Consider the following 23,136-nt stretch of genomic DNA (forward strand, 5'->3'; position numbering starts at 1 on the left):
GTTGTTGTTGTTGATGCAGTGCCTTAACTTGGGTGTCTGTTGTTGATGCAGTACTGTAACTTGGGTGTCTGTTGTTGATGCAGTACCTTAACTTGGGTGTCTGTTGTTGATGCAGTACCTTAACTTGGGTGTCTGTTGTTGATGCAGTACCGTAACTTGGGTGTCTGTTGTTGATGCAGTACTGTAACTTGGGTGTCTGTTGTTGATGCAGTACTGTAACTTGGGTGTCTGTTGTTGATGCAGTACTGTAACTTGGGTGTCTGTTGTTGATGCAGTACCGTAACTTGGGTGTCTGTTGTTGTTGTTGTTGTTGTTGATGCAGTGCCTTAACTTGGATGTCTGTTGTTGTTGATTCAGTACCTTAACTTGGGTGTCTGTTGTTGTTGATGCAGTACCTTAACTTGGGTGTCTGTTGTTGTTGTTGTTGAAGCAGTACCTTAACTTGGGTGTTGTTGTTGATGCAGTACTGTAACTTGGGTGTCTGTTGTTGTTGTTGTTGATGCAGTACTGTAACTTGGGTGTCTGTTGTTGTTGTTGTTAATGCAGTACTGTAACTTGGGTGTCTGTTGTTGTTGTTGATGCAGTACTGTAACTTGGGTGTCTGTTGTTGTTGTTGTTGATGCAGTACCTTAACTTGGGTGTCTGTTGTTGTTGTTGTTGATGCAGTATGCAGTGTCTGTTGTTGATGCTTAACTTGGGTGTCTGTTGTTGTTGATTGATGCAGTACCTGTAACTTGGGTGTCTGTTGTTGTTGTTGATGCAGTACCTTAACTTGGGTGTCTGTTGTTGTTGTTGATGCAGTACCTTAACTTGGGTGTTGTTGTTGATGCAGTACTGTATGCACTTGGGTGTCTGTTGTTGTTGATGTACCTGATGCAGTACTGTAACTTGGGTGTCTGTTGTTGTTGTTGATGCAGTTAATGCTGTTGTTGTTGTTGATGCAGTACCTTAACTTGGGTGTCTGTTGTTGTTGATGCAGTACCTTAACTTGGGTGTCTGTTGTTGTTGTTGATGCAGTACCTTAACTTGGGTGTCTGTTGTTGTTGTTGATGCAGTACCTTAACTTGGGTGTCTGTTGTTGATGCAGTACTGTAACTTGGGTGTCTGTTGTTGTTGTTGATGCAGTGCTGTAACTTGGGTGTCTGTTGTTGTTGTTGATGCAGTACCGTAACTTGGGTGTCTGTTGTTGTTGTTGATGCAGTACCTTAACTTGGGTGTCTGTTGTTGTTGTTGTTGATGCAGTACCTTAACTTGGGTGTCTGTTGTTGTTGATGCAGTACTATAATGTGGGTGTTTGTTGTTGTTGATGCAGTACCTTAACTTGGGTGTTTGTTGTTGTTGTTGAGGCAGTACCTTAACTTGGGTGTCTGTTGTTGTTGTTGATGCAGTACCTTAACTTGGGTGTCTGTTGTTGTTGTTGTTGATGCAGTACTATAATGTGGGTGTCTGTTGTTGTTGATGCAGTACCTTAACTTGGGTGTCTGTTGTTGTTGATGCAGTACTATAATGTGGGTGTCTGTTGTTGTTGATGCAGTACCTTAACTTGGGTGTCTGTTGTTGTTGTTGTTGATGCAGTACTATAATGTGGGTGTTTGTTGTCATCGTGATAATGAGTGTATTTGACCCAACAGGCCATAATCCGTATGGAGAGAGAACAGAAGAGCTTTGCTATGTTGACCAACTACACAGAGACCCCTCCTAAACTACTAGACTGTCCCCTCACCTTCACGCTGACCCGCCCTGATACAAACCTCCGCCAGGTACCACACACGCAGACACACACACAGACACACACACACCCCCAGTCCAGTCATCATAGCCGTGTGTTGTTTCTGTTTCAGGAGGGTGTGTACACCACTCTGAAGGGCCTCACCACTACGGTAAGTTCATAGATTTAACTAGAAAGGTTACGTTATTGTGTCCCCCAAAACATTTATCTTTACTGCTCTAATTACGTTGGTAACCAGATTAGAAAAGCAGTGAGGCACCTCGGGGGGTTTGTGGTGTATGGCGATGCGTCGAGCGTAAGAACAGCCCTTAGCTGTGGTATATTGGCCATATAGCACACCCCCTTGGGCCTTATGTCTTAATTAGACCTTGCTTTAATAACCTGTTAATGACCCCTTTATAACCTGTTAATGACCTGTTAATGACCCCTTTATAACCTGTTAATAACCCCTTTATAACCCCTTTATAACTCAATAATAACTTGTTAATAACCCCTTTATAACCCCTTTATAACCTGTTAATGACCCCTTTATAACCTGTTAATGACCCCTTTATAACCTGTTAATGACCCCTTTATAACCTGTTAATGACCCCTTTATAACCTGTTAATGACCCCTTTATAACCTGTTAATAACCCCTTTATAACCTGTTAATAACCCCTTTATAACCTGTTAATAACCCCTTTATAACCTGTTAATAAACCCTTTATAACCTGTTAATAAACCCTTTATAACCTGTTAATAAACCCTTTATAACCTGTTAATAAACCCTTTATAACCTGTTAATAAACCCTTTATAACCTGTTAATAAACCCTTTATAACCTGTTAATAAACCCTTTATAACCCCTTTATAACCTGTTAATAACCCCTTTATAACCTGTTAATAACCCCTTTATATCCTGTTAATAACCCCTTTATATCCTGTTTATAACCCCTTTATAACCCCTTTATAACCCCTTTATAACCTGTTAATAACCCCTTCATAACCACTTTATAACCCGTTCATAACCTGTTAATAACCCCTTTATAACCCCTTTATAACCTGTTAATAACCCCTTTATAACCTGTTAATAACCCCTTTATAACCTGTTAATAACCCCTTTATAACCTGTTAATAACCCCTTTATAACCTGTTAATAACCCCTTTATAACCTGTTAATAACTCCTTTATAACCTGTTAATAACAACTCCTTTATAACCTGTTAATAACCCCTTTATAACCCTCTGTCTAAACAGGATCCAACGTTGAAGGAACGTCTTCTGATTGTCAGTAACGTCCCCGCAGGGACTGCAGCATCCCAGGAGGTTCACGACCTCGTCAAGCGCTTCGGCTCCTACCGCGACTCGCTGTCTCTGATCAACCGGGTAGGCACAGACACCGGGAGGCCTTAAGGCAACTGTTTGAAAGTAGCCTGTTGACTTTTGTTTCCGATGTTGAAATCAAGTCGCCTACCTGGGTTGGAAAGATACGTGTTTCTCAGAATGAGAATGAATTACCCAATTCCTTTTTATAAATGTCTTCTTTTTGTTGTTGCTTCTGCCACGTTTATTAGATAAATGAGTTCTGTTATTTTATTTATTTTTTTTATTTTTATTTCACCTTTATTTAACCAGGTAGGCCAGTTGAGAACACCTTTATTTAACCAGGTAGGCCAGTTGAGAACACCTTTATTTATCCAGGTAGGCCAGTTGAGAACACCTTTATTTAACCAGGTAGGCTAGTTGAGAACAAGTTCTCATTTGCAACTGCGACCTGGCCAAGATAAAGCATAGCAGTGTGAACAGACAACACAGAGTTACACATGGAGTAAACAATTAACAAGTCAATAACACAGTAGAAAAAAAGAGAGTCTATATACATTGTGTGCAAAAGGCATGAGGAGGTAGGCGAATAATACAATTTTGCAGATTAACACTGGAGTGATAAGTGATCAGATGATCATGTACAGGTAGAGATATTGGTGTGCAAAAGAGCAGAAAAATAAATAAATAAAAACAGTATGGGAATGAGGTAGGTGAAAATGGGTGGGCTATTTTCCTATAGACTATGTACAGCTGCAGCGATCGGTTAGCTGCTCGGATAGCTGATGTTTGAAGTTGGTGAGGGAGATAAAAGTCTCCAAATTCAGCGATTTTTGCAATTCGTTCCAGTCACAGGCAGCAGAGTACTGGAACGAAAGGCGGCCAAATGATGTGTTGGCTTTAGGGATGATCAGTGAGATACACCTGCTGGAGCGCGTGCTACGGATGGGTGTTGCCATCGTGACCAGTGAACTGAGATAAGGCGGAGCTTTACCTAGCATGGACTTGTAGATGACCTGGAGCCAGTGGGTCTGGCGACGAATATGTAGTGAGGGCCAGCCGACTAGAGCATACAAGTCGCAGTGGTGGATGGTATAAGGTGCTTTAGTGACAAAACGGATGGCACTGTGATAGACTGCATCCAGTTTGCTGAGTAGAGTGTTGGAAGCCATTTTGTAGATGACATCGCCGAAGTCGAGGATCGGTAGGATAGTCAGTTTTACTAGGGTAAGCTTGGCAGCGTGAGTGAAGGAGGCTTTGTTGCGGAATAGAAAGCCGACTCTTGATTTGATTTTCGATTGGAGATGTTTGATGTGGGTCTGGAAGGAGAGTTTGCAGTCTAGCCAGACACCTAGGTACTTATAGATGTCCACATATTCAAGGTCGGAACCATCCAGGGTGGTGATGCTAGTCGGGCATGCGGGTGCAGGCAGCGATCGGTTGAAAAGCATGCATTTGGTTTTACTCGCGTTTAAGAGCAGTTGGAGGCCACGGAAGGAGTGCTGTATGGCATTGAAGCTCGTTTGGAGGTTAGATAGCACAGTGTCCAATGACGGGCCGAAAGTATATAGAATAGTGTCGTCTGCGTAGAGGTGGATCAGGGAATCGCCCGCAGCAAGAGCAACATCATTGATATATACAGAGAAAAGAGTCGGCCCGAGAATTGAACCCTGTGGCACCCCTATAGAGACTGCCAGAAGACCGGACAGCATGCCCTCCGATTTGACACACTGAACTCTGTCTGCAAAGTAATTGGTGAACCAGGCAAGGCAGTCATCCGAAAAACCGAGGCTGTTGAGTCTGCCGATAAGAATATGGTGATTGACAGAGTCGAAAGCCTTGGCGAGGTCGATGAAGACGGCTGCACAGTACTGTCTTTTATCGATGGCGGTTATGATATCGTTTAGTACCTTGAGTGTGGCTGAGGTGCACCCGTGACCGGCTCGGAAACCAGATTGCACAGCGGAGAAGGTACGGTGGGATTCGAGATGGTCAGTGACCTGTTTGTTGACTTGGCTTTCGAAGACCTTAGATAGGCAGGGCAGGATGGATATAGGTCTGTAACAGTTTGGGTCCAGGGTGTCTCCCCCTTTGAAGAGGGGGATGACTGCGGCAGCTTTCCAATCCTTGGGGATCTCAGACGATATGAAAGAGAGGTTGAACAGGCTGGTAATAGGGGTTGCGACAATGGCGGCAGATAGTTTCAGAAATAGCGGGTCCAGATTGTCAAGCCCAGCTGATTTGTACGGGTCCAGGTTTTGCAGCTCTTTCAGAACATCTGCTATCTGGATTTGGGTAAAGGAGAACCTGGTGAGGCTTGGGTGAGGAGCTACGGGGGGGGGGCGGAGCTGTTGGCAGAGGTTGGAGTAGCCAGGCGGAAGGCATGGCCAGCCGTTGAGAAGTGCTTATTGAAGTTTTCGATAATCATGGATTTATCGGTGGAGACCGTGTTTCCTAGCCTCAGTGCAGTGGGCAGCTGGGAGGAGGTGCTCTTGTTCTCCATGGACTTCACAGTGTCCCAGAACTTTTTGGAGTTGGAGCTACAGGATGCAAACTTCTGCCTGAAGAAGCTGGCCTTAGCTTTCCTGACTGACTGCGTGTATTGGTTCCTGACTTCCCTGAACAGTTGCATATCGCGGGGGGCTATTCGATGCTATTGCAGTCCGCCACAGGATGTTTTTGTGCTGGTCGAGGGCAGTCAGGTCTGGAGTGAACCAAGGGCTATATCTGTTCTTAGTTCTGCATTTTTTGACCGGAGCATGCTTATCTAAAATGGTGAGGAAGTTACTTTTAAAGAATGACCATGCATCCTCAACTGACGGGATGAGGTCAATGTCCTTCCAGGATACCCGGGCCAGGTCGATTAGAAAGGCCTGCTCACAGAAGTGTTTTAGGGAGCGTTTGACAGTGATGAGGGGTGGTCGTTTGACTGCGGCTCCGTGGCGGATACAGGCAGTGATCGCTGAGATCCTGGTTGAAGACAGCAGAGGTATATTTGGAGGGCCAGTTGGTCAGGATGACGTCTATGAGGGTGCCCTTGTTTACAGAGTTAGGGTTGTACCTGGTGGGTTCCTTGATGATTTGAGTGAGATTGAGGGCATCTAGCTCAGATTGTAGGACTGCCGGGGTGTTAAGCATATCCCAGTTTAGGTCACCTAACAGAACGAACTCTGAAGCTAGATGGGGGGCGATCAATTCACAAATGGTGTCCAGGGCACAGCTGGGAGCTGAGGGGGGTCGGTAGCAGGCGGCAACAGTGAGAGACTTGTTTCTGGAGAGAGTAATTTTCAAAATTAGTAGTTCAAACTGTTTGGGTATGGACCTGGAAAGTATGACATTACTTTGCAGGCTATCTCTGCAGTAGACTGCGACTCCGCCCCTTTGGCAGTTCTATCTTGACGGAAGATGTTATAGTTGGGTATGGAAATCTCTGAATTTTTGGTGGCCTTCCTGAGCCAGGATTCAGACACGGCAAGGACATCAGGGTTAGCAGAGTGTGCTAAAGCAGTGAGTAAAACAAACTTAGGGAGGAGGCTTCTGATGTTGACATGCATAACACCAAGACTTTTTCGATCACAGAAGTCAACAAATGAGGGTACCTGGGGACATGCGGGGCCTGGGTTTACCTCCACATCACCCGCGGAACAGAGAAGGAGTAGTATGAGGGTACGGCTAAAGGCTATCAAAACTGGTCGCCTAGAGCGTTGGGGGCAGAGGATAAGAGGAGCAGGTTTCTGGGCATGGTAGAATATATTCAGGGCATAATGCGCAGACAGGGGTATGGTGGGGTGCGGGTACAGCGGAGGTAAGCCCAGGCACTGGGTGATGATGAGAGAGGTTGTATCTCTGGACATACTGGTTGTAATGGGTGAGGTCACCGCATGTGTGGGGGGTGGGACAAGGGAGGTAACAGGGGTATGCAGAGTGGATCTAGGGGCTCCATTGTGAACTAAAACAATGATAACTAACCTGAACAACAGTATACAAGGCATATTGACATTTGGGAGAGACATACAGCGAGGCATACAGTAGTCACAGGTGTAGAATTGAGAAAGCTAGCTAAAAACAGTAGGCGAGGCTAATCAGCTAGCACAACAAACAGCAGGTAAAATGGCGTTGACTAGGCAACTGGGCCGACAGATAAAACAAACAAGCAGAGTGGAGTACCGTGATTAATGGGCAGTCCAGTGTGCGTCAGCTATGTAGCCAAGAGATCAGTGTCCAGGGGGCAGCGGTGGATGGGGCAGGGGGCTGGGCTGGCGAGTGTTATCCAGGTTTAAAAAGAAACTAACAATGACTAAATAGCTTGTAGCTAGTTAGCTGGTTAGCGTCTGGAGGTTCTTGAGTGTGTCATAAAAATAAAATTAAAATTAAAAGTAACAGCGATTCCGTACCACAGTGGGTGAGGCAGGTTTCCGGAAGGTATAAACAAAAAAAATCAAAAAGAGATAGAAAGTAAATGGGTTCAGAGTGTTTGGGATGCAGTGATTCAGATGGTTAGCAGGCCTGTGCTAACAAGCTAACAGTTCGTAGGCCCGGGCTAGACAAGCTAGCCGTTAGCAGGCCGAATTAGCAAGCAGGGAGATAGCGAGGGCTAGAGAGTTAACCTTTGGGAGGACGTCGCGATGGGGTGAGTTTGTTTATTCCTCTTCATGCGGTGACATCGACAGACCGGTCGTGGGCCCGGGTAATTGTAGCCCAGGAGTATGCTACAGGTGCTTATACAAATGAAGTGGGTTTAACCTCCACAGCTTGAAATAGATCATCATGTTTTAGTTCAATCACATTGCGTCATTTAAAACAGCACAGAATACCACAACAATACGTTTCCCTTGACAAACAAGCCGGTTATTATTGCCAAGTAGGCAGCGCAGTGTGAAACGACAAAAACCGCCGACGACAACAACCGCAGAGCGATACCATCGGACAGATTCCTCAGCAGCAGGCGAGTGATAATATGGGAATGAATCTACTGTCGCAGAGAGAATGGATGAAGTGTTGAGTCCCACAGTCCCCCACTCAAAGGATGCAATCTGCAGTCCAAGTGGATTCCAGACCGTGGTCGGCGCATCGGCCCGGACGCCATCTGCAGACCAAGCGGATTCCAGACCGTGGTCAGCGCATCGGCCCGGACGCCATCTGCAGTCCAAGTGGATTCCAGACCGTGGTCAGCACATCGGCCCGGACGCCATCTGCAGTCCAAGTGGATTCCAGACCGTGGTCGGCGCATCGGCCCGGATGCCATCTGCAGACCAAGTGGATTCCAGACCGTGGTCAGCGCATCGGCCCGGACGCCATCTGCCGTCCAAGTGGATTCCAGACCGTGGTCAGCACATCGGCCCGGACGCCAGTTTGGCGCTGTATTGGAATATGCGCTAAACAGCTTTATTGCACAAAGACACGTAGAAGAATTAGAAAGCTTGTTCAGGGACAGAACGACAGATTTGTACCTTGTCAGCTCAGGGATTCGAACTTGCAACGTTTCGGTTACTAGCCCAACGTTCTAACCACTAGGCTACCATGCCGCACCATTATAGTCCACCTGTGGTAAATTCAGAGTATTGGTGATGAAGAAGAAGAATAGAAATAGAAATCCCAGCCAGTTTCATTAAACTCTGTTTTTTGCCACGTAAACAGCCACAAACGATACAAAACACTGTGTGATTATAACCAATTAGATCCCTAGAACCAACCACTTTAGGCTTGTAGTGGTACCATGCGATTATAACCAATTAGATCCCTGGAACCAACCACTTTAGGCTTGTACCATGTGATTGTAACCAATTAGATCCCTGGAACCAACCACTTTAGGCTTGTACCATGCGATTATAACCAATTAGATCCCTGGAACCAACCACTTTAGGCTTGTGGTGGTACCATGCGATACAGTGCATTCAGACCCCTCGACTTTGTCCATTTTTTTTACATTACAGCTTTATTCTGAAATGGATTAAATAAATAAAAAATCCTCTACAATCTACAATAACCCATAATGACATCACAATACCCCATAATGACATCACAATACCCCATAATGACATCACAATACCCCATAATGACATCACAATAACCCATAATGACATCACAATAACCCATAATGACATCACAATAACCCATAATGAAAAAGCAAAAACAATTGTTTAGAAATGTTTGATAATTTATTAAAATGTAAAAAAAAAAAAACAGATACATTATTTACATAAGTGTTCAGACCCTTTGCTATGAGACTTGAAATTGAGATCAGGTTCATCTGGTTTCCATTGATCATCCTTGATGTTTCTCCAACTTGATTGGAGTCCACTTGTGGTAAATTCAATTGATTTGAACATGATTTGGAAAGGCACACACCTGTCTATATAAGGTCCCACAGTTGACAGTGCATGTCAGAGTAAAAACCAAGCCATGAGGTCGAAGGAACCGTCTGTAGAGCTCAGAGACAGGATTGTGTCGAGGCACAGATCTGGAGAAGGGTAAGATAAAATGTCTGCTGTATTGAAGGTCCCCATGAACACAGTGGCCTCAATCATTCTTAAATGGAAGAAGTTTGGAACCACCAAGACTCTTCCTTGAGCAATCGGGGGAGAAGGGCCTTGGTTGGGGAGGAGACCAGTCAAACTGAGCAATCGGGAGGTGACCAAGAACCTGATGGTCACTCTGACAGAGTTCCTCTGTGGAGATGGGAGAACCTTCCAGAAGGACAACCATCTCTGCAGCACTCCACCAATCAGGCCTTAATGGTAGAGTGGCCAGATGGAAGCCACTCCTCAGTAAAAGGCACATGACAGCCTGCTTGGAGTTTGCCAAAAGGCTCCTAAAAACTCTCAGACCATGAGAAACTAGATTCCCTGGTCTGATGAAACCAATATTGAACTCTGGCCTGAATGCCAAGTATCACGTCTGGAGGAAACCTGGCACAATCCCTACGGTGAAGCATGGTGGTGGTAACATCATGCTGTTGTGGGGATGTTTTTAAGTGGCAGGGACTGGGAGACTAGTCAGGATCGAGGCAAAGATGAACGGAGCAAAGTACAGAGAGATCCTTGATGAAAACCTGTTCCAGAGTGCTCAGGACCCCACAGTGGGGCGAAGGTTCACCTTCCAACAGGACAATGACCCTAAGCACACAGCCAAGACGAGGTAGGGGTGGCTTCGGGGCAAGTCTCTGAATGTCCTTGAGTGGACCAGCCAGAAACTCCCCAAATACAGGTGTGCCAAGCTTGTTGCGTCATACCCAAGAAGACTCCAGGCTGTAATCGCTGTCAAAGGTGCTTCAACAAAGTACTGAGTAAAGGGTCTGAATACTTATGTAAATGTGAAATTTCATTTATATTTTTTTTGTAAATTAGCAACAACAAAATTCTGTTTTCTGCTTTGTCATTATGGGGTATCGTTTGTAGATTGATGTTGGGAAAAAAACAATCATTTTTATAATAAGGCTGTATAATAATAATATAATAATATATATAATATAATAATAATAATATATATAATATAATAATAATAATCTCTACCTGGCACAGCCAGAAGAGGACTGGCCACCCCACATAGCCTGGTTCCTCTCTAGGTTTCTTCCTAGGTTTTGGCCTTTCTAGGGAGTTTTTCCTAGCCACCGTGCTTTTACACCTGCATTGTTTGCTGTTTGGGGTTTTAGGCTGGGTTTCTGTACAGCTCTTTGAGATATCAGCTGATGTACGAAGGGCTATATAAATAAATTTGATTTGATTAATAATAACAAAACAAAAGGAGTCCGAATGCTTTCTGAAGGCTCCGTGTAACCAATTAGGACTCTGGAACCTCCGACTGCATTTTTTAAAACCTTTCTGATTCGTCAGGAGACGACACAGATAACTAATCAGATGAATTGGTTTGTTTAATATATATGTTTCTCTCTCTGTCTCAGATCTATTTTGAGATGGAATCGTCGTCGGTGGCGACGACCGTGTGTCTTCATTTCCAGAAGTCCCCCAGTGTAGTTCAGAACAACCCTCTGAAGTTCAACTTGCTGGTCAAGGATCAGCAGGCACCGCAGCCCCCAGCCCAGAAGACATCTGTTGTCAGGTAAATATCTTAACTCAACCTTTTCATTAACTTCCTAGATTTGATCCGTCAGTCCATCCAATCATTGTATTAACGTCCTGTTTTCTAAGGACATAGGATACAATTAGAGTCCATTGTTTTTCCTTGTCAGGGAACAACTCCTGTCCCATGTGTTCCTCTGGAGACCTTTCGGACTGATCTGGGCATGTAAACATCACTTATTTTATAATCTACGTGTTTGTTATTTCAGCACCAAAGCCAAGAAGAAACCAATCAAAGGCAAGAAGCCTGTAGCTAAAGATGTCACAACCCCAGTTAAACCTGTTACTTCCACTACTACCAGCACCAATGCTACGGTCTCATCCTCTCGGCCCGTTGCCGTGGCGACCAAGCAACCGGGTGACGACGTCATCGTCGCGGAGGCCAAGCAACCAGGAAGTGACATCGTGGTGATGAATTCCGACGGAAAGGCAACGGTGGCGGAGTCTGGAGGGAAAGAGGGTGGGATTTCCTCGACTAAAGATGGGAAGAAGAACGCTCATCCTCCCAAAGAGGATGGAGGGATGAAAACTGAGGAGGCAAAAGGAAACAAGGAAGACACTGCGACTGTCGTCGTTTCCGCCTCGTTACCTACGGTCGCCGTGTCCGCTCCCGAGGAAGAGGTCGCCATGGAAACCCAGAGCACCGACGGCGTCGCCTCGACCAATGAGGGTGCAGCAGAACCCGAACAGGTTCTAGCTGCGGTCCCACAACAGGGCAGTGATGTCATTGCGTTGGCTAGTGAAACCGTGACGTCTGTGGCCACAACAGAACCTCGTCTGATCTCCGCTGTGGAGGGAGCTGATAAAGTGGCCAATCCCGTCGACTCTGACACCGTTGCCGCCTTGGTACCGGAACAAACACCGGCTCCTGTCCCGGTAGAGTTAAATGTTGAAGACAAACCTCAGGACTTTCCTCCGGTCACAGAGGAGATCCTCAAGGCCCTGGAGGCAGCCGTGCACCAACACCGTATGGGGAGACTGGCGGAGGAACAGGCGAAACAGGAACACAACCAGGGAGAGGGGATCCAGGCCAAGCCTCTACCCAACCAGGAGAGCCCTGCAGCTGGGGAGACGGCGGAGAGAAAGACCCCGGCTGAGTCAGAAGAGAAGACTGGGGAGAAAGAGACAGCGAAGAAAGAGGAGCCACGACCAGAGAAGAAGTCACAGCCGGACAAGAAGACCACCGACACGAAGAAGACACCTTCAGGATCTGGCCAACCAGACCACAAGAATGTACGTATCATAATAATAATGTGAATTTAAGGGACAGATATCATTTAAACCTTGACAGATTTGAATCAGTCTGACAGATTTGAATCAGTCTGACAGATTTGAATCAGTCTGACAGATTTGAATCACTGACAGTCTGATTCATTGCACCTTAGTGTAACCGGTGTGAAATGGCTAGCTAGTTAGCGATGGTGCGCGCTAATAGCGTTTCAGTCGGTGACGTCATTCGCTCTGAGACTTGGAGTAGTTGTTCCCTTCTGCAAGGGCTGCGGCTTTTGGGGAGCGATGGGTAACGATGCGTCCAGGGTGGCTGCTTCGAGGGAGCCCATGTAGGGCTGAGGAGAGGGATGGAAGCAATACTGTTACCTTAGCTACTGCTAATATTGGAATGTATGTATTGTACTCTAATGACTGAGGCAACTCATTATAGGTTTAAATGTGTAATAAAATGAATTCATCCAGGGGAAGACAGAGGCTTCCGGAGGGAGAGGCCGGCGCCTCTCCCCAGAAAGGAGAGACTCTTCAAGGCATAGAAGCAGCCGTGCTCCTTCCGAGGAGGAGCAGGATCCTTCGACGTCTAGGCAGGGCAACTCCTCTAGCTCCTCTTCTGGCTCCCGCAGGAGCAGCAGACCCGACGGCAGCCCCGCTAAGAAGAAGGGGAGGGAAGAAGAGGAAGACGGGAGGAGCAAGGTAGGAGAAGAAGAAAAGCAAGGCGTGATGCTGAATGACAATTCTATCTTTTTTTATGATTTGATTCTAATTCTGAGCGAGAAATTATCCTGGTAAATGTTTCTGTTGGTTCCACAGAGCCTCGGTAGCAGCAGTAAAACGACCCTCTCCTCTAGGAGCAGGTCTAAAGACACGGTGAGCCGACGATGCTTTCCAAACGCGAACATTTCTTTAAAATACCACATTCTGTACAGAATCTATATCCGCTACAGTCTGTTGTAGCAAACTCTCATACATCTGATTTCAAACTACAGAACTGATTTCAAACTACATTTGATTTCAAACTACAGAACTGATTTCAAACTACATCTGATTTCAAACTACAGAACTGATTTCAAACTACATCTGATTTCAAACTACATCTGATTTCAAACTACAGCACTTCTGTTGAACTTGTGGAAGATTTGATTTTGCTGAATTAATTCTTTGCATTCATCTCTCTCTCTCTTTACCTCAGGCTAGTTGCTACGCGGGAGATGAGTTTACGTCTGACGTCATCCCCGATGAAGCCATCTCCTTCGATCTGGACCAGTTCAACATGGACCAGTTTGTTACTGTGGATGAGGTGCAAGGGGATGAGGCTGAGAACACCAACCCACCGCAGTCATCCTCATCTCCGTCGCACAAGACCCAAGATAAGGCCTCGGAAAGGTCAAAACGATCGTCCAAACGCAAGAGGGGTACCCCAGATACCCCATCTCCGAAATCTAGCCTGGAGCACAAGGAGACACCCACGTCCTCCTCCTCTACCCCGCCTGCTCAGAAGACTCCACGAAAAGCCGCAGCAAAAAAGGCAGCAGCTAAACCTCAACCACCTGCCACCTCTGGGCGCAAGACCAGGTCATCAGCAGCTGTTGTTGTAGCGACCGAAGCCGCAGAAACCCAGGAAGCTGCCGAGGAAAACACCAGCATTGCCGATACGGAGGCGGAGCCTGTTCCCTTGGAGACTCGGTCTCAGTCGGAAGAGGAAGTCGTAGTGGTCACTAAGGGATGTGACACGGAGGATGTAGTACCGTCATCCCACCACAAGATGTCAGTGTTGGACACTGCAGTGACCGACAACAAGGAAGAGAAAAGTGCTGTGTCAGAAAGCGATATGGAGACGACCGCTGAAAAACTTCCAGAGCTAGAGGGGAGCGAGGAGGCGACCCAGGCTGAAAAAGGTTCCTCGATTCTGGGTACCGAGGCTCAGAATGGAGCCTGTCCACTGGAGCTTGGTCTGACCCATCCGTCTGCCTCAGCCAAGGAGCGAAACCTTCAGAAGGCCCTGCAACTACTAGAGGTGGAGACGGTGTCGGGTCACCAGGTGCCCCAATCACTTATTGATAAAGAACCTGATGATGATGGTGATTTCCAGATTCTCGACGAAGCTGTGGACGATAACACACGTAGAGACGGAGAAGAGGGCAGTCAAGACACTCAAGAACAGTCTGGATCTCTATCACTGGGTTACCAGGCGCCTGCAGCCTCCGAATCTACAGAGTCCCAGGTGCCTCAAGCTACACTAGAGGAACACGAAGAGATCTCCAACGACGAAGAATCTGCTTTCCAGATCCTCGACTCTCTAGAAGACACTGAAGACAACATGGCCGACTCCTCTCTCGCAGGCCAAGGAGGCCGAAGAGATTCTCTACCCAGAGAGATGGAGGAGTTCCAGATACTAGATTCAGTCGACGATCAGACGGAAACGACCCAAGTTCTGGACAACCATACGACTGACTCTAGAAGTCAGGGGGGCTCCAAGCCTCTAAAGGGGGGTAAGAAGACACCCCAAAAGAAGGGGAAGAAGGAGGTTAAGAAGGTATTCAAAACTCAACAGGTGACCAAGACCCCAACAGGAGAGTCCGAGGGGGGTACCCCGAAAAAGAGTAACCTTGTCACCTTGGATGAGGTCAGCGAGGAGGAGGAGGATTACCCAGATGACGCCGCCGAAGAGGAAGAACTTATTAAGAAACAAAAACTGGTGAAGGAGAAGCAGCGAGAGAAGGACAGAGGGAAGGAGAGAGAGAAAGGGCGGAGGAGGAGTAGAGAGAAGGAACGGACGAGGGAGGAGAGGGTCGGAGTGGATACTGAGGGCTTGGTGACTTTGGATGAAATCGGAGAGGATGAAGGAGCAGAGGGGCCTTGCCTGGAGCCACACCCCTTCAGCCAGGAGGACGAATCGGGAGACACCTTCAACCCAGAGGTCAGGAAATATCTGCTACTTGCTTTCTCCGCTTTCTCTCTTTGTCTCTCTCTTCTCTCCTCTCTCTGTCGTCTCTCTCTCCTCTCTCTCTCCTCTCTGTCGTCTCTCTCCTCTCTGTCGTCTCTCTCTCCTCTCTCTGTCGTCTCTCTCTCCTCTCTCTGTCGTCTCTCTCTCCTCTCTCTGTCGTCTCTCTCTTCTCTCTCTGTCGTCTCTCTCTTCTCTCTCTGTCGTCTCCCTCTTCTCCCTGTCGTCTCTCTCTTCTCTCTGTCGTCTCTCTCTTCTCTCTCTGTCGTCTCTCTGTCGTCTCTCTTCTCTGTCGTCTCTCTCTCGTCTCTCTTCTCTCTGTCGTCTCTCTTCTCTGTCGTCTCTCTCTCCTCTCTCTGTCGTCTCTCTCTCCTCTCTGTCGTCTCTCTTCTTCTCTCTGTCGTCTCTCTTCTCTCTGTCGTCTCTCTCTGTCGTCTCTCTCTTCTCTCTCGTCTCTCTCTGTCGTCTCTCTCCTCTTCTCTCTCTGTCGTCTCTCTCTTCTCTCTCTGTCGTCTCTCTCCTCTTCTCTCTCTGTCGTCTCTCTCTTCTCTCTCTGTCGTCTCTCTCTCCTCTCTCTGTCGTCTCTCTCTCCTCTCTCTGTCGTCTCTCTCCTCTCTCTGTCGTCTCTCTCTCCTCTCTCTGTCGTCTCTCTCTCCTCTCTCTGTCGTCTCTCTCTTCTCTCTCTGTCGTCTCTCTCTTCTCTCTCTGTCGTCTCTCTCTTCTCTCTCTGTCGTCTCTCTCTTCTCTCTCTGTCGTCTCTCTCTTCTCTCTCTGTCGTCTCTCTCTTCTCTCCTCTCTCTTCTCTCTCTGTCGTCTCTCTGTCGTCTCTCTCTCGTCTCTCTTCTCTCTGTCGTCTCTCTCTTCTCTCTCTGTCGTCTCTCTCTCCTCTCTCTGTCGTCTCTCTCTCCTCTCTGTCATCTCTCTTCTTCTCTCTGTCATCTCTCTTCTTCTCTCTCTCGTCTCTCTCTGTCGTCTCTCTCTTCTCTCTCTTCTCTCTGTCGTCTCTCTCTTCTCTCTCTGTCGTCTCTCTCTGTCGTCTCTCTGTCGTCTCTCTCTCGTCTCTCTTCTCTCTGTCGTCTCTCTCTTCTCTCTCTGTCGTCTCTCTCTCCTCTCTCTGTCGTCTCTCTCTCCTCTCTGTCATCTCTCTTCTTCTCTCTGTCATCTCTCTTCTTCTCTCTGTCGTCTCTCTCTGTCGTCTCTCTCTTCTCTCTCGTCTCTCTCTCTTCTCTCTCTGTCGTCTCTTCTCTCTCTGTCGTCTCTCTCTTCTCTCTCTGTCGTCTCTCTCTTTTCTCTCTGTCGTCTCTCTCTTCTCTTCTCTCTCTGTCGTCTCTCTCTTTTCTCTCTGTCGTCTCTCTCTTCTCTCCTCTCTCTGTCGTCTCTCTCCTCTCTCTGTCGTCTCTCTTCTCTCTCTGTCGTCTCTTCTCTCCTCTCTTCTCTCTCTGTCGTCTCTCTCTTCTCTCTCTGTCGTCTCTCTCTTTTCTCTCTGTCGTCTCTCTCTTCTCTCCTCTCTCTGTCGTCTCTCTCCTCTCTCTGTCGTCTCTCTTCTCTCTCTGTCGTCTCTTCTCTCCTCTCTTCTCTCTCTGTCGTCTCTCTCCTCTCTCTGTCGTCTCTCTTCTCTCTCTGTCGTCTCTCTTCTCTCTCTGTCGTCTCTTCTCTCCTCTCTTCTCTCTCTGTCGTCTCTCTCTTCTCTCTCTGTCGTCTCTCTCTTCTCTCTGTCGTCTCTCTCTTCTCTCTGTCGTCTCTCTCTTCTCTCTCTGTCGTCTCTCTCTTCTCTCCTCTCTCTTCTCTCTCTGTCGTCTCTCTGTCGTCTCTCTTCTCTGTCGTCTCTCTCTCGTCTCTCTTCTCTCTGTCGTCTCTCTCTTCTCTCTCTGTCATCTCTCTTCTCTCCTCTCTGTCGTCTCTCTCTTCTCTCTCTGTCGTCTCTCTCTTCTCTCTGTCGTCTCTCTCCTCTCTCTGTCGTCTCTCTCTTCTCTCTCTGTCGTCTCTCTCTTCTCTCTCTGTCGTCTCTCTCTTCTCTCTCTGTCGTCTCTCTCTTCTCTCTCTGTCGTCTCTCTCTTCTCTCTCTGTCGTCTCTCTCTTCTCTCTCTGTCGTCTCTCTCTGCTCTCTGTCGTCTCTCTCTTCTCTCTCTGTCGTCTCTCTCTTCTCTCCTCTCTCTTCTCTCTCTGTCGTCTCTCTGTCGTCTCTCTTCTCTGTCGTCTCTCTGTCGTCTCTCTTCTCTCCTCTCTGTCGTCTCTCTCTTCTCTCTCTGTCGTCTCTCTCTTCTCTCTCTGTCGTCTCTCTCTTCTCTCTCTGTCGTCTCTCTCTGCTCTCTGTCGTCTCTCTCTGCTCTCTGTCGTCTCTCTCTTCTCTCTCTGTCGTCTCTCTCTTCTCTCCTCTCTCTTCTCTCTCTGTCGTCTCTCTGTCGTCTCTCTTCTCTGTCGTCTCTCTCTCGTCTCTCTTCTCTCTCTGTCGTCTCTCTCTTCTCTCTCTGTCGTCTCTCTCTTCTCTCTCTGTCGTCTCTCTGTTCTCTCTCTGTCGTCTCTCTCTCCTCTCTCTGTCGTCTCTCTCCTCTCTCTGTCGTCTCTCTCTTCTCTCTCTGTCGTCTCTCTCTCTCTCTCTCTCTCTGTCGTCTCTCTCTCTCTCTCTGTCGTCTCTCTCTGCTCTCTCTGTCGTCTCTCTCTTCTCTCTCTGTCGTCTCTCTCTTCTCTCTCTGTCGTCTCTCTCTTCTCTCTCTGTCGTCTCTCTCTTCTCTCCTCTCTCTTCTCTCTCTGTCGTCTCTCTGTCGTCTCTCTTCTCTGTCGTCTCTCTCTCGTCTCTCTTCTCTCTGTCGTCTCTCTCTTCTCTCTCTGTCGTCTCTCTCTCCTCTCTCTGTCGTCTCTCTCTCCTCTCTCTCTTCTCTCTGTCGTCTCTCTCTGTCGTCTCTCTCTTCTCTCTGTCGTCTCTCTCTGTCGTCTCTCTCTTCTCTCTCGTCTCTCTCTGTCGTCTCTCTCCTCTTCTCTCTCTGTCGTCTCTCTCTTCTCTCTCTGTCGTCTCTCTCTTCTCTCTCTGTCGTCTCTCTCTTCTCTCTCTGTCGTCTCTCTCTCCTCTCTCTGTCGTCTCTCTCTTCTCTCTCTGTCGTCTCTTCTCTCCTCTCTCTTCTCTCTCTGTCGTCTCTCTTCTCTCTCTCTGTCGTCTCTCTTCTCTCCTCTCTGTGGTCTCTCTTCTCTCCTCTCTGTTGTCTGTCTTCTCTCTTCTCTCTGTCGTCTCTCTCTTCTCTCTGTCGTCTCTCTCTTCTCTCTCTGTCGTCTCTCTCTTCTCTCTCTGTCGTCTCTCTCTTCTCTCTGTCGTCTCTCTCTTCTCTCTCTCTTCTCTCTCTGTCGTCTCTCTCTTCTCTCTCTCTTCTCTCTCTGTCGTCTCTCTCTTCTCTCCTCTCTCTGTCGTCTCTCTCTTCTCTCTGTCGTCTCTCTCTCCTCTCTGTCGTCTCTCTCTCCTCTTCTCTCTCTGTCGTCTCTCTCTTCTCTCCTCTCTCTGTCGTCTCTCTGTCGTCTCTCTTCTCTCTCTGTCGTCTCTCTCTCGTCTCTCTTCTCTCTGTCGTCTCTCTCTTCTCTCTCTGTCGTCTCTCTCTCGTCTCTCTTCTCTCTGTCGTCTCTCTCCTCTCTCTCTCTTTCGTCTCTCTTCTCTCCACTCTCTCTCCTCTCTCTGTCGTCTCTCTTCTCTCCTCTCTCTTTCGTCTCTCTTCTCTCCACTCTCTCTTCTCTCTCTGTCGTCTCTCTTCTCTCTCTGTCGTCTCTCTCTTCTCTCCACTCTCTCGTCTCTCTCTTCTCTCCTCTCTCTGTCGTCTCTCTCTTCTCTCCACTCTCTCGTCTCTCTCTTCTCTCCTCTCTGTCGTCTCTCCTCTCTCTGTCATCTCTCCCTTTCTCAGTCACACAACCTTTGACCTCACTCCTATCAGACTCTGGTAACCCTGGATGAGGCTGGAGGTGATGGGGAGGATGATGAGGAAGAAGATCAGAACAAGAGTCCTGAACCAGCGCAGAACCAGCAAGCTGACCACACAGGTCTGTCTGTCAGAGTAGAACAGAATGGGGGTGTGTGTATCGGTACAGAATGGGGGGGTGTATCGGTACAGAATGGGGGGTGTATCGGTACAGAATGGGGGGAAGAGTGTGTATCGGTACAGAAGGGGGAAGGGGTGTATCGGTACAGAAGGGGGGAAGAGTGTGTATCGGTACAGAGGGGGTGGGTGTGTATCGGTACAGAATGGGTGGGTGTGTATCGGTACAGAATGGGGGGGGGTATCGGTACAGAATGGGGGGAAGAGTGTGTATCGGTACAGAGGGGGTGGGTGTGTATCGGTACAGAATGGGGGGTATCGGTACAGAATGGGGGGGTGTGTAACGGTACAGAATGGGGGGTGTGTGTATCGGTACAGAATGGGGGGGGGTGTATCGGTACAGAATGGGGGGAGGGGTGTATCGGTACAGAATGGGGGGAGGGGTGTATCGGTACAGAATGGGGGAGGGGTGTATCGGTACAGAATGGGGGAGGGGTGTATCGGTACAGAATGGGGGGGTGTATCGGTACAGAATGGGGGAAGAGTGTGTATCGGTACAGAAGGGGGGTGTATCGGCACAGAATGGGGGGATGGGTGTATCGGGACAGGGGGGGGGTGTATCGGGACAGAATTGGGGGGTTATCTGGAAAGGGGTGTATCGGGACAGGTTGGGGGAGTGTATCGGTACAGAGGGGGGTGTATCGGGACAGAATGGGGGAAGAATGTGTATCGGTACAGAATGGGGGGGTGTGTATCGGGACAGAAGGGGGGTGTATCGGGACAGAAGGGGGGTGTATCGGGTGGGGTCGTCTAAACCATTTCTCTCCTCCAGCTGATGCTACAGGGTCTCCTGGTGCAGAGGACGACGGCAGGGGCATGGAGGAAATCAGGAGAATGGACTTTGTGACCGTGGATGAAGTGGGAGAGGAGGAGGAGGAGGAGGAGGCTGTTACCACAAGGAGAGGAGCCAGGGGGAGGAAGAGGGCCCGTCAGACCTCTGGTAAGATAGAGGGACACACACACACACACACACTCAGACACACACACACACACTCGGAGACACACACACACACTCGGAGACACACACACACACACACTCGGAGACACACACACACACACACTCGGAGACACACACACACACACACTCGGAGACACACACACACACACACTCGGAGACACACACACACACACACTCGGAGACACACACACACACACACTCGGAGACACACACACACACACACTCGGAGACACACACACACACACACACTCGGAGACACACACACACACACACACTCGGAGACACACACACACACACACACTCGGAGACACACACACACACACACTCGGAGACACACACACACACACACTCGGAGACACACACACACACACACTCGGAGACACACACACACACACACTCGGAGACACACACACACACACACACTCGGAGACACACACACACACACACACACTCGGAGACACACACACACACACACACACTCGGAGACACACACACACACACACACTCGGAGACACACACACACACACTCGGAGACACACACACACACACACACTCGGAGACACACACACACACACACACTCGGAGACACACACACACACACACACACACTCGGAGACACACACACACACACTCGGAGACACACAGGATTTGAGTTATAATGTTGCGTCTGTATTTCTTCGTCTTCTCTCATCACAGCCAGGAAACCAGTGAAGGTGAAGAAGGTGAGAGTTAAAGAAGAGGAAGAGGAGGAGCCTCGGACAGATACGACTCCTCCCACTGACACAGCTTCTGTTGACGCTCCCTCCTCATTGCTCCAAGTCGCTGTGACCTCAGAGGTGGACGCCCAACCAGCTGCCTCGGTCCCAGACCTCCAGGAGAAAGAGAGGAAGGCTGATACCCCGGCAGACCAACCCAGCCTGGAGGCCTCCTCAGCAGGGCAGGAGAGGCAGACGAACCCCCCTGAGAACCAGAGTCTGGAGGGGAAACAGGAGACAACAGATATCAGTGTCGGAAAAGCTTGGACTGACTTCACGACACCACAAGGTAGAGAGAGAACAACATGAGCTGTTGTTCAGTAGTTCATGAGACACCAGCCTCGTAGCGTCACTGAGGTGTCACATTCCCGCGGAGAAGTTTTATTTTGGAATCGTATTTGGCATCTTTTTCAAATGTGACCACAGACTGAGTCATTTTTCCTTGGCTGGTGTCTGTATTCCAGGCGGTGTGAATATCAGTTCCTCCCTGGATGTTCCTAATGGCCACGTGGTCATGAAGACGTGTGTTTGATAGGAACATAATGACATGATATCTGGACTCTGTTCTTTCTGCCAAATTGATCTGTTTTCTCCCTTCGCCTTTGTTCTTCCTGACTCCTCTCTCTCCACATCTCTCTCTCCACATCTCTCTCTCTCTCCACATCTCTCTCTCTCCACATCTCTCTCTCTCTCTCCTCTCTCTCTCTCCTCTCTCTCTCTCCACATCTCTCTCTCTCTCCACATCTCTCTCTCTCCTCTCTCTCTCTCTCTCTCTCTCCACATCTCTCTCTCTCCACATCTCTCTCTCCACATCTCTCTCTCCACATCTCTCTCTCTCTCTCTCTCTCTCTCTCTCTCTCTCTCTCTCTCTCTCTCTCTCCTCTCTCCACATCTCTCTCTCTCTCTCCACATCTCTCTCTCTCCTCTCTCTCTCTCTCCTCTCTCCACATCTCTCTCTCTCTCTCCACATCTCTCTCTCTCCTCTCTCTCTCTCTCTCTCTCTCTCTCTCTCTCTCCACATCTCTCTCTCTCTCTCCACATCTCTCTCTCTCCTCTCTCTCTCTCTCTCTCTCCACATCTCTCTCTCTCCACATCTCTCTCTCTCTCTCTCATCTCTCTCTCTCCACATCTCTCTCTCTCCACATCTCTCTCTCTCCACATCTCTCTCTCTCTCCACATCTCTCTCTCTCTCCACATCTCTCTCTCTCCACATCTCTCTCTCTCCACATCTCTCTCTCTCCACATCTCTCTCTCCACATCTCTCTCTCTCTCATCTCTCATCTCTCTCTCATCTCTCATCTCTCTCTCTCTCCACATCTCTCTCTCTCTCATCTCTCTCCACATCTCTCTCTCTCTCCACATCTCTCTCTCTCTCATCTCTCTCCACATCTCTCTCTCATCTCCACATCTCTCTCTCTCTCATCTCTCTCATCTCTCTCTCTCTCCACATCTCTCTCTCTCTCCACATCTCTCTCTCTCTCCACATCTCTCTCTCTCCACATCTCTCTCTCCACATCTCTCTCTCTCTCCACATCTCTCTCTCTCTCCACATCTCTCTCTCTCCACATCTCTCTCTCCACATCTCTCTCATCTCCACATCTCTCTCTCCACATCTATCTCTCTCTCCACATCTATCTCTCTCTCCACATCTATCTCTCTCTCCACATCTATCTCTCTCTCCACATCTCTCTCTCTCTCCACATCTCTCTCTCTCCACATCTCTCTCTCCACATCTCTCTCTCTCTCCACATCTCTCTCTCTCCACATCTCTCTCTCTCTCCACATCTCTCTCTCTCACATCTCTCTCTCTCTCCACATCTCTCTCTCTCCACATCTCTCTCTCTCCACATCTCTCTCTCTCTCATCTCTCTCTCTCATCTCTCTCTCTCATCTCTCTCTCTCATCTCTCTCTCTCCACATCTCTCTCTCCTCTCTCTCTCTCCCCATCTCTCGCTCTCTCCACATCTCTCTCTCGCTCTCTCATCTCTCTCTCCACATCTCTCATCTCTCTCCACATCTCTCTCTCTCTCTACATCTCTCTCTCTCTCTACATCTCTCTCTCTCTCTACATCTC

General features: G+C 48.3%; 1 protein-coding gene across 1 annotated transcript in view; it reads left to right on the forward strand.

The window, feature by feature from the left end:
• LOC124007815 (zinc finger protein 638-like) overlaps nucleotides 1–23,136 on the forward strand; it is a 47,053-nt gene that overhangs the window by 22,130 nt on the left and 1,787 nt on the right. The window contains exons 12-22 of the mRNA XM_046318590.1: nucleotides 1,632–1,760; nucleotides 1,842–1,880; nucleotides 2,965–3,093; nucleotides 10,931–11,088; nucleotides 11,318–12,341; nucleotides 12,801–13,028; nucleotides 13,146–13,202; nucleotides 13,525–15,252; nucleotides 19,188–19,293; nucleotides 20,122–20,289; nucleotides 21,004–21,351. Coding sequence (XP_046174546.1) covers nucleotides 1,632–1,760; nucleotides 1,842–1,880; nucleotides 2,965–3,093; nucleotides 10,931–11,088; nucleotides 11,318–12,341; nucleotides 12,801–13,028; nucleotides 13,146–13,202; nucleotides 13,525–15,252; nucleotides 19,188–19,293; nucleotides 20,122–20,289; nucleotides 21,004–21,351 — 4,114 coding nt within the window. The remainder of the gene's footprint in view (nucleotides 1–1,631; nucleotides 1,761–1,841; nucleotides 1,881–2,964; nucleotides 3,094–10,930; nucleotides 11,089–11,317; nucleotides 12,342–12,800; nucleotides 13,029–13,145; nucleotides 13,203–13,524; nucleotides 15,253–19,187; nucleotides 19,294–20,121; nucleotides 20,290–21,003; nucleotides 21,352–23,136) is intronic.

Source organism: Oncorhynchus gorbuscha, linkage group LG21, assembly GCF_021184085.1.
Source record: "Oncorhynchus gorbuscha isolate QuinsamMale2020 ecotype Even-year linkage group LG21, OgorEven_v1.0, whole genome shotgun sequence".
NCBI classification, from domain to species: Eukaryota; Metazoa; Chordata; class Actinopteri; order Salmoniformes; family Salmonidae; genus Oncorhynchus; species Oncorhynchus gorbuscha.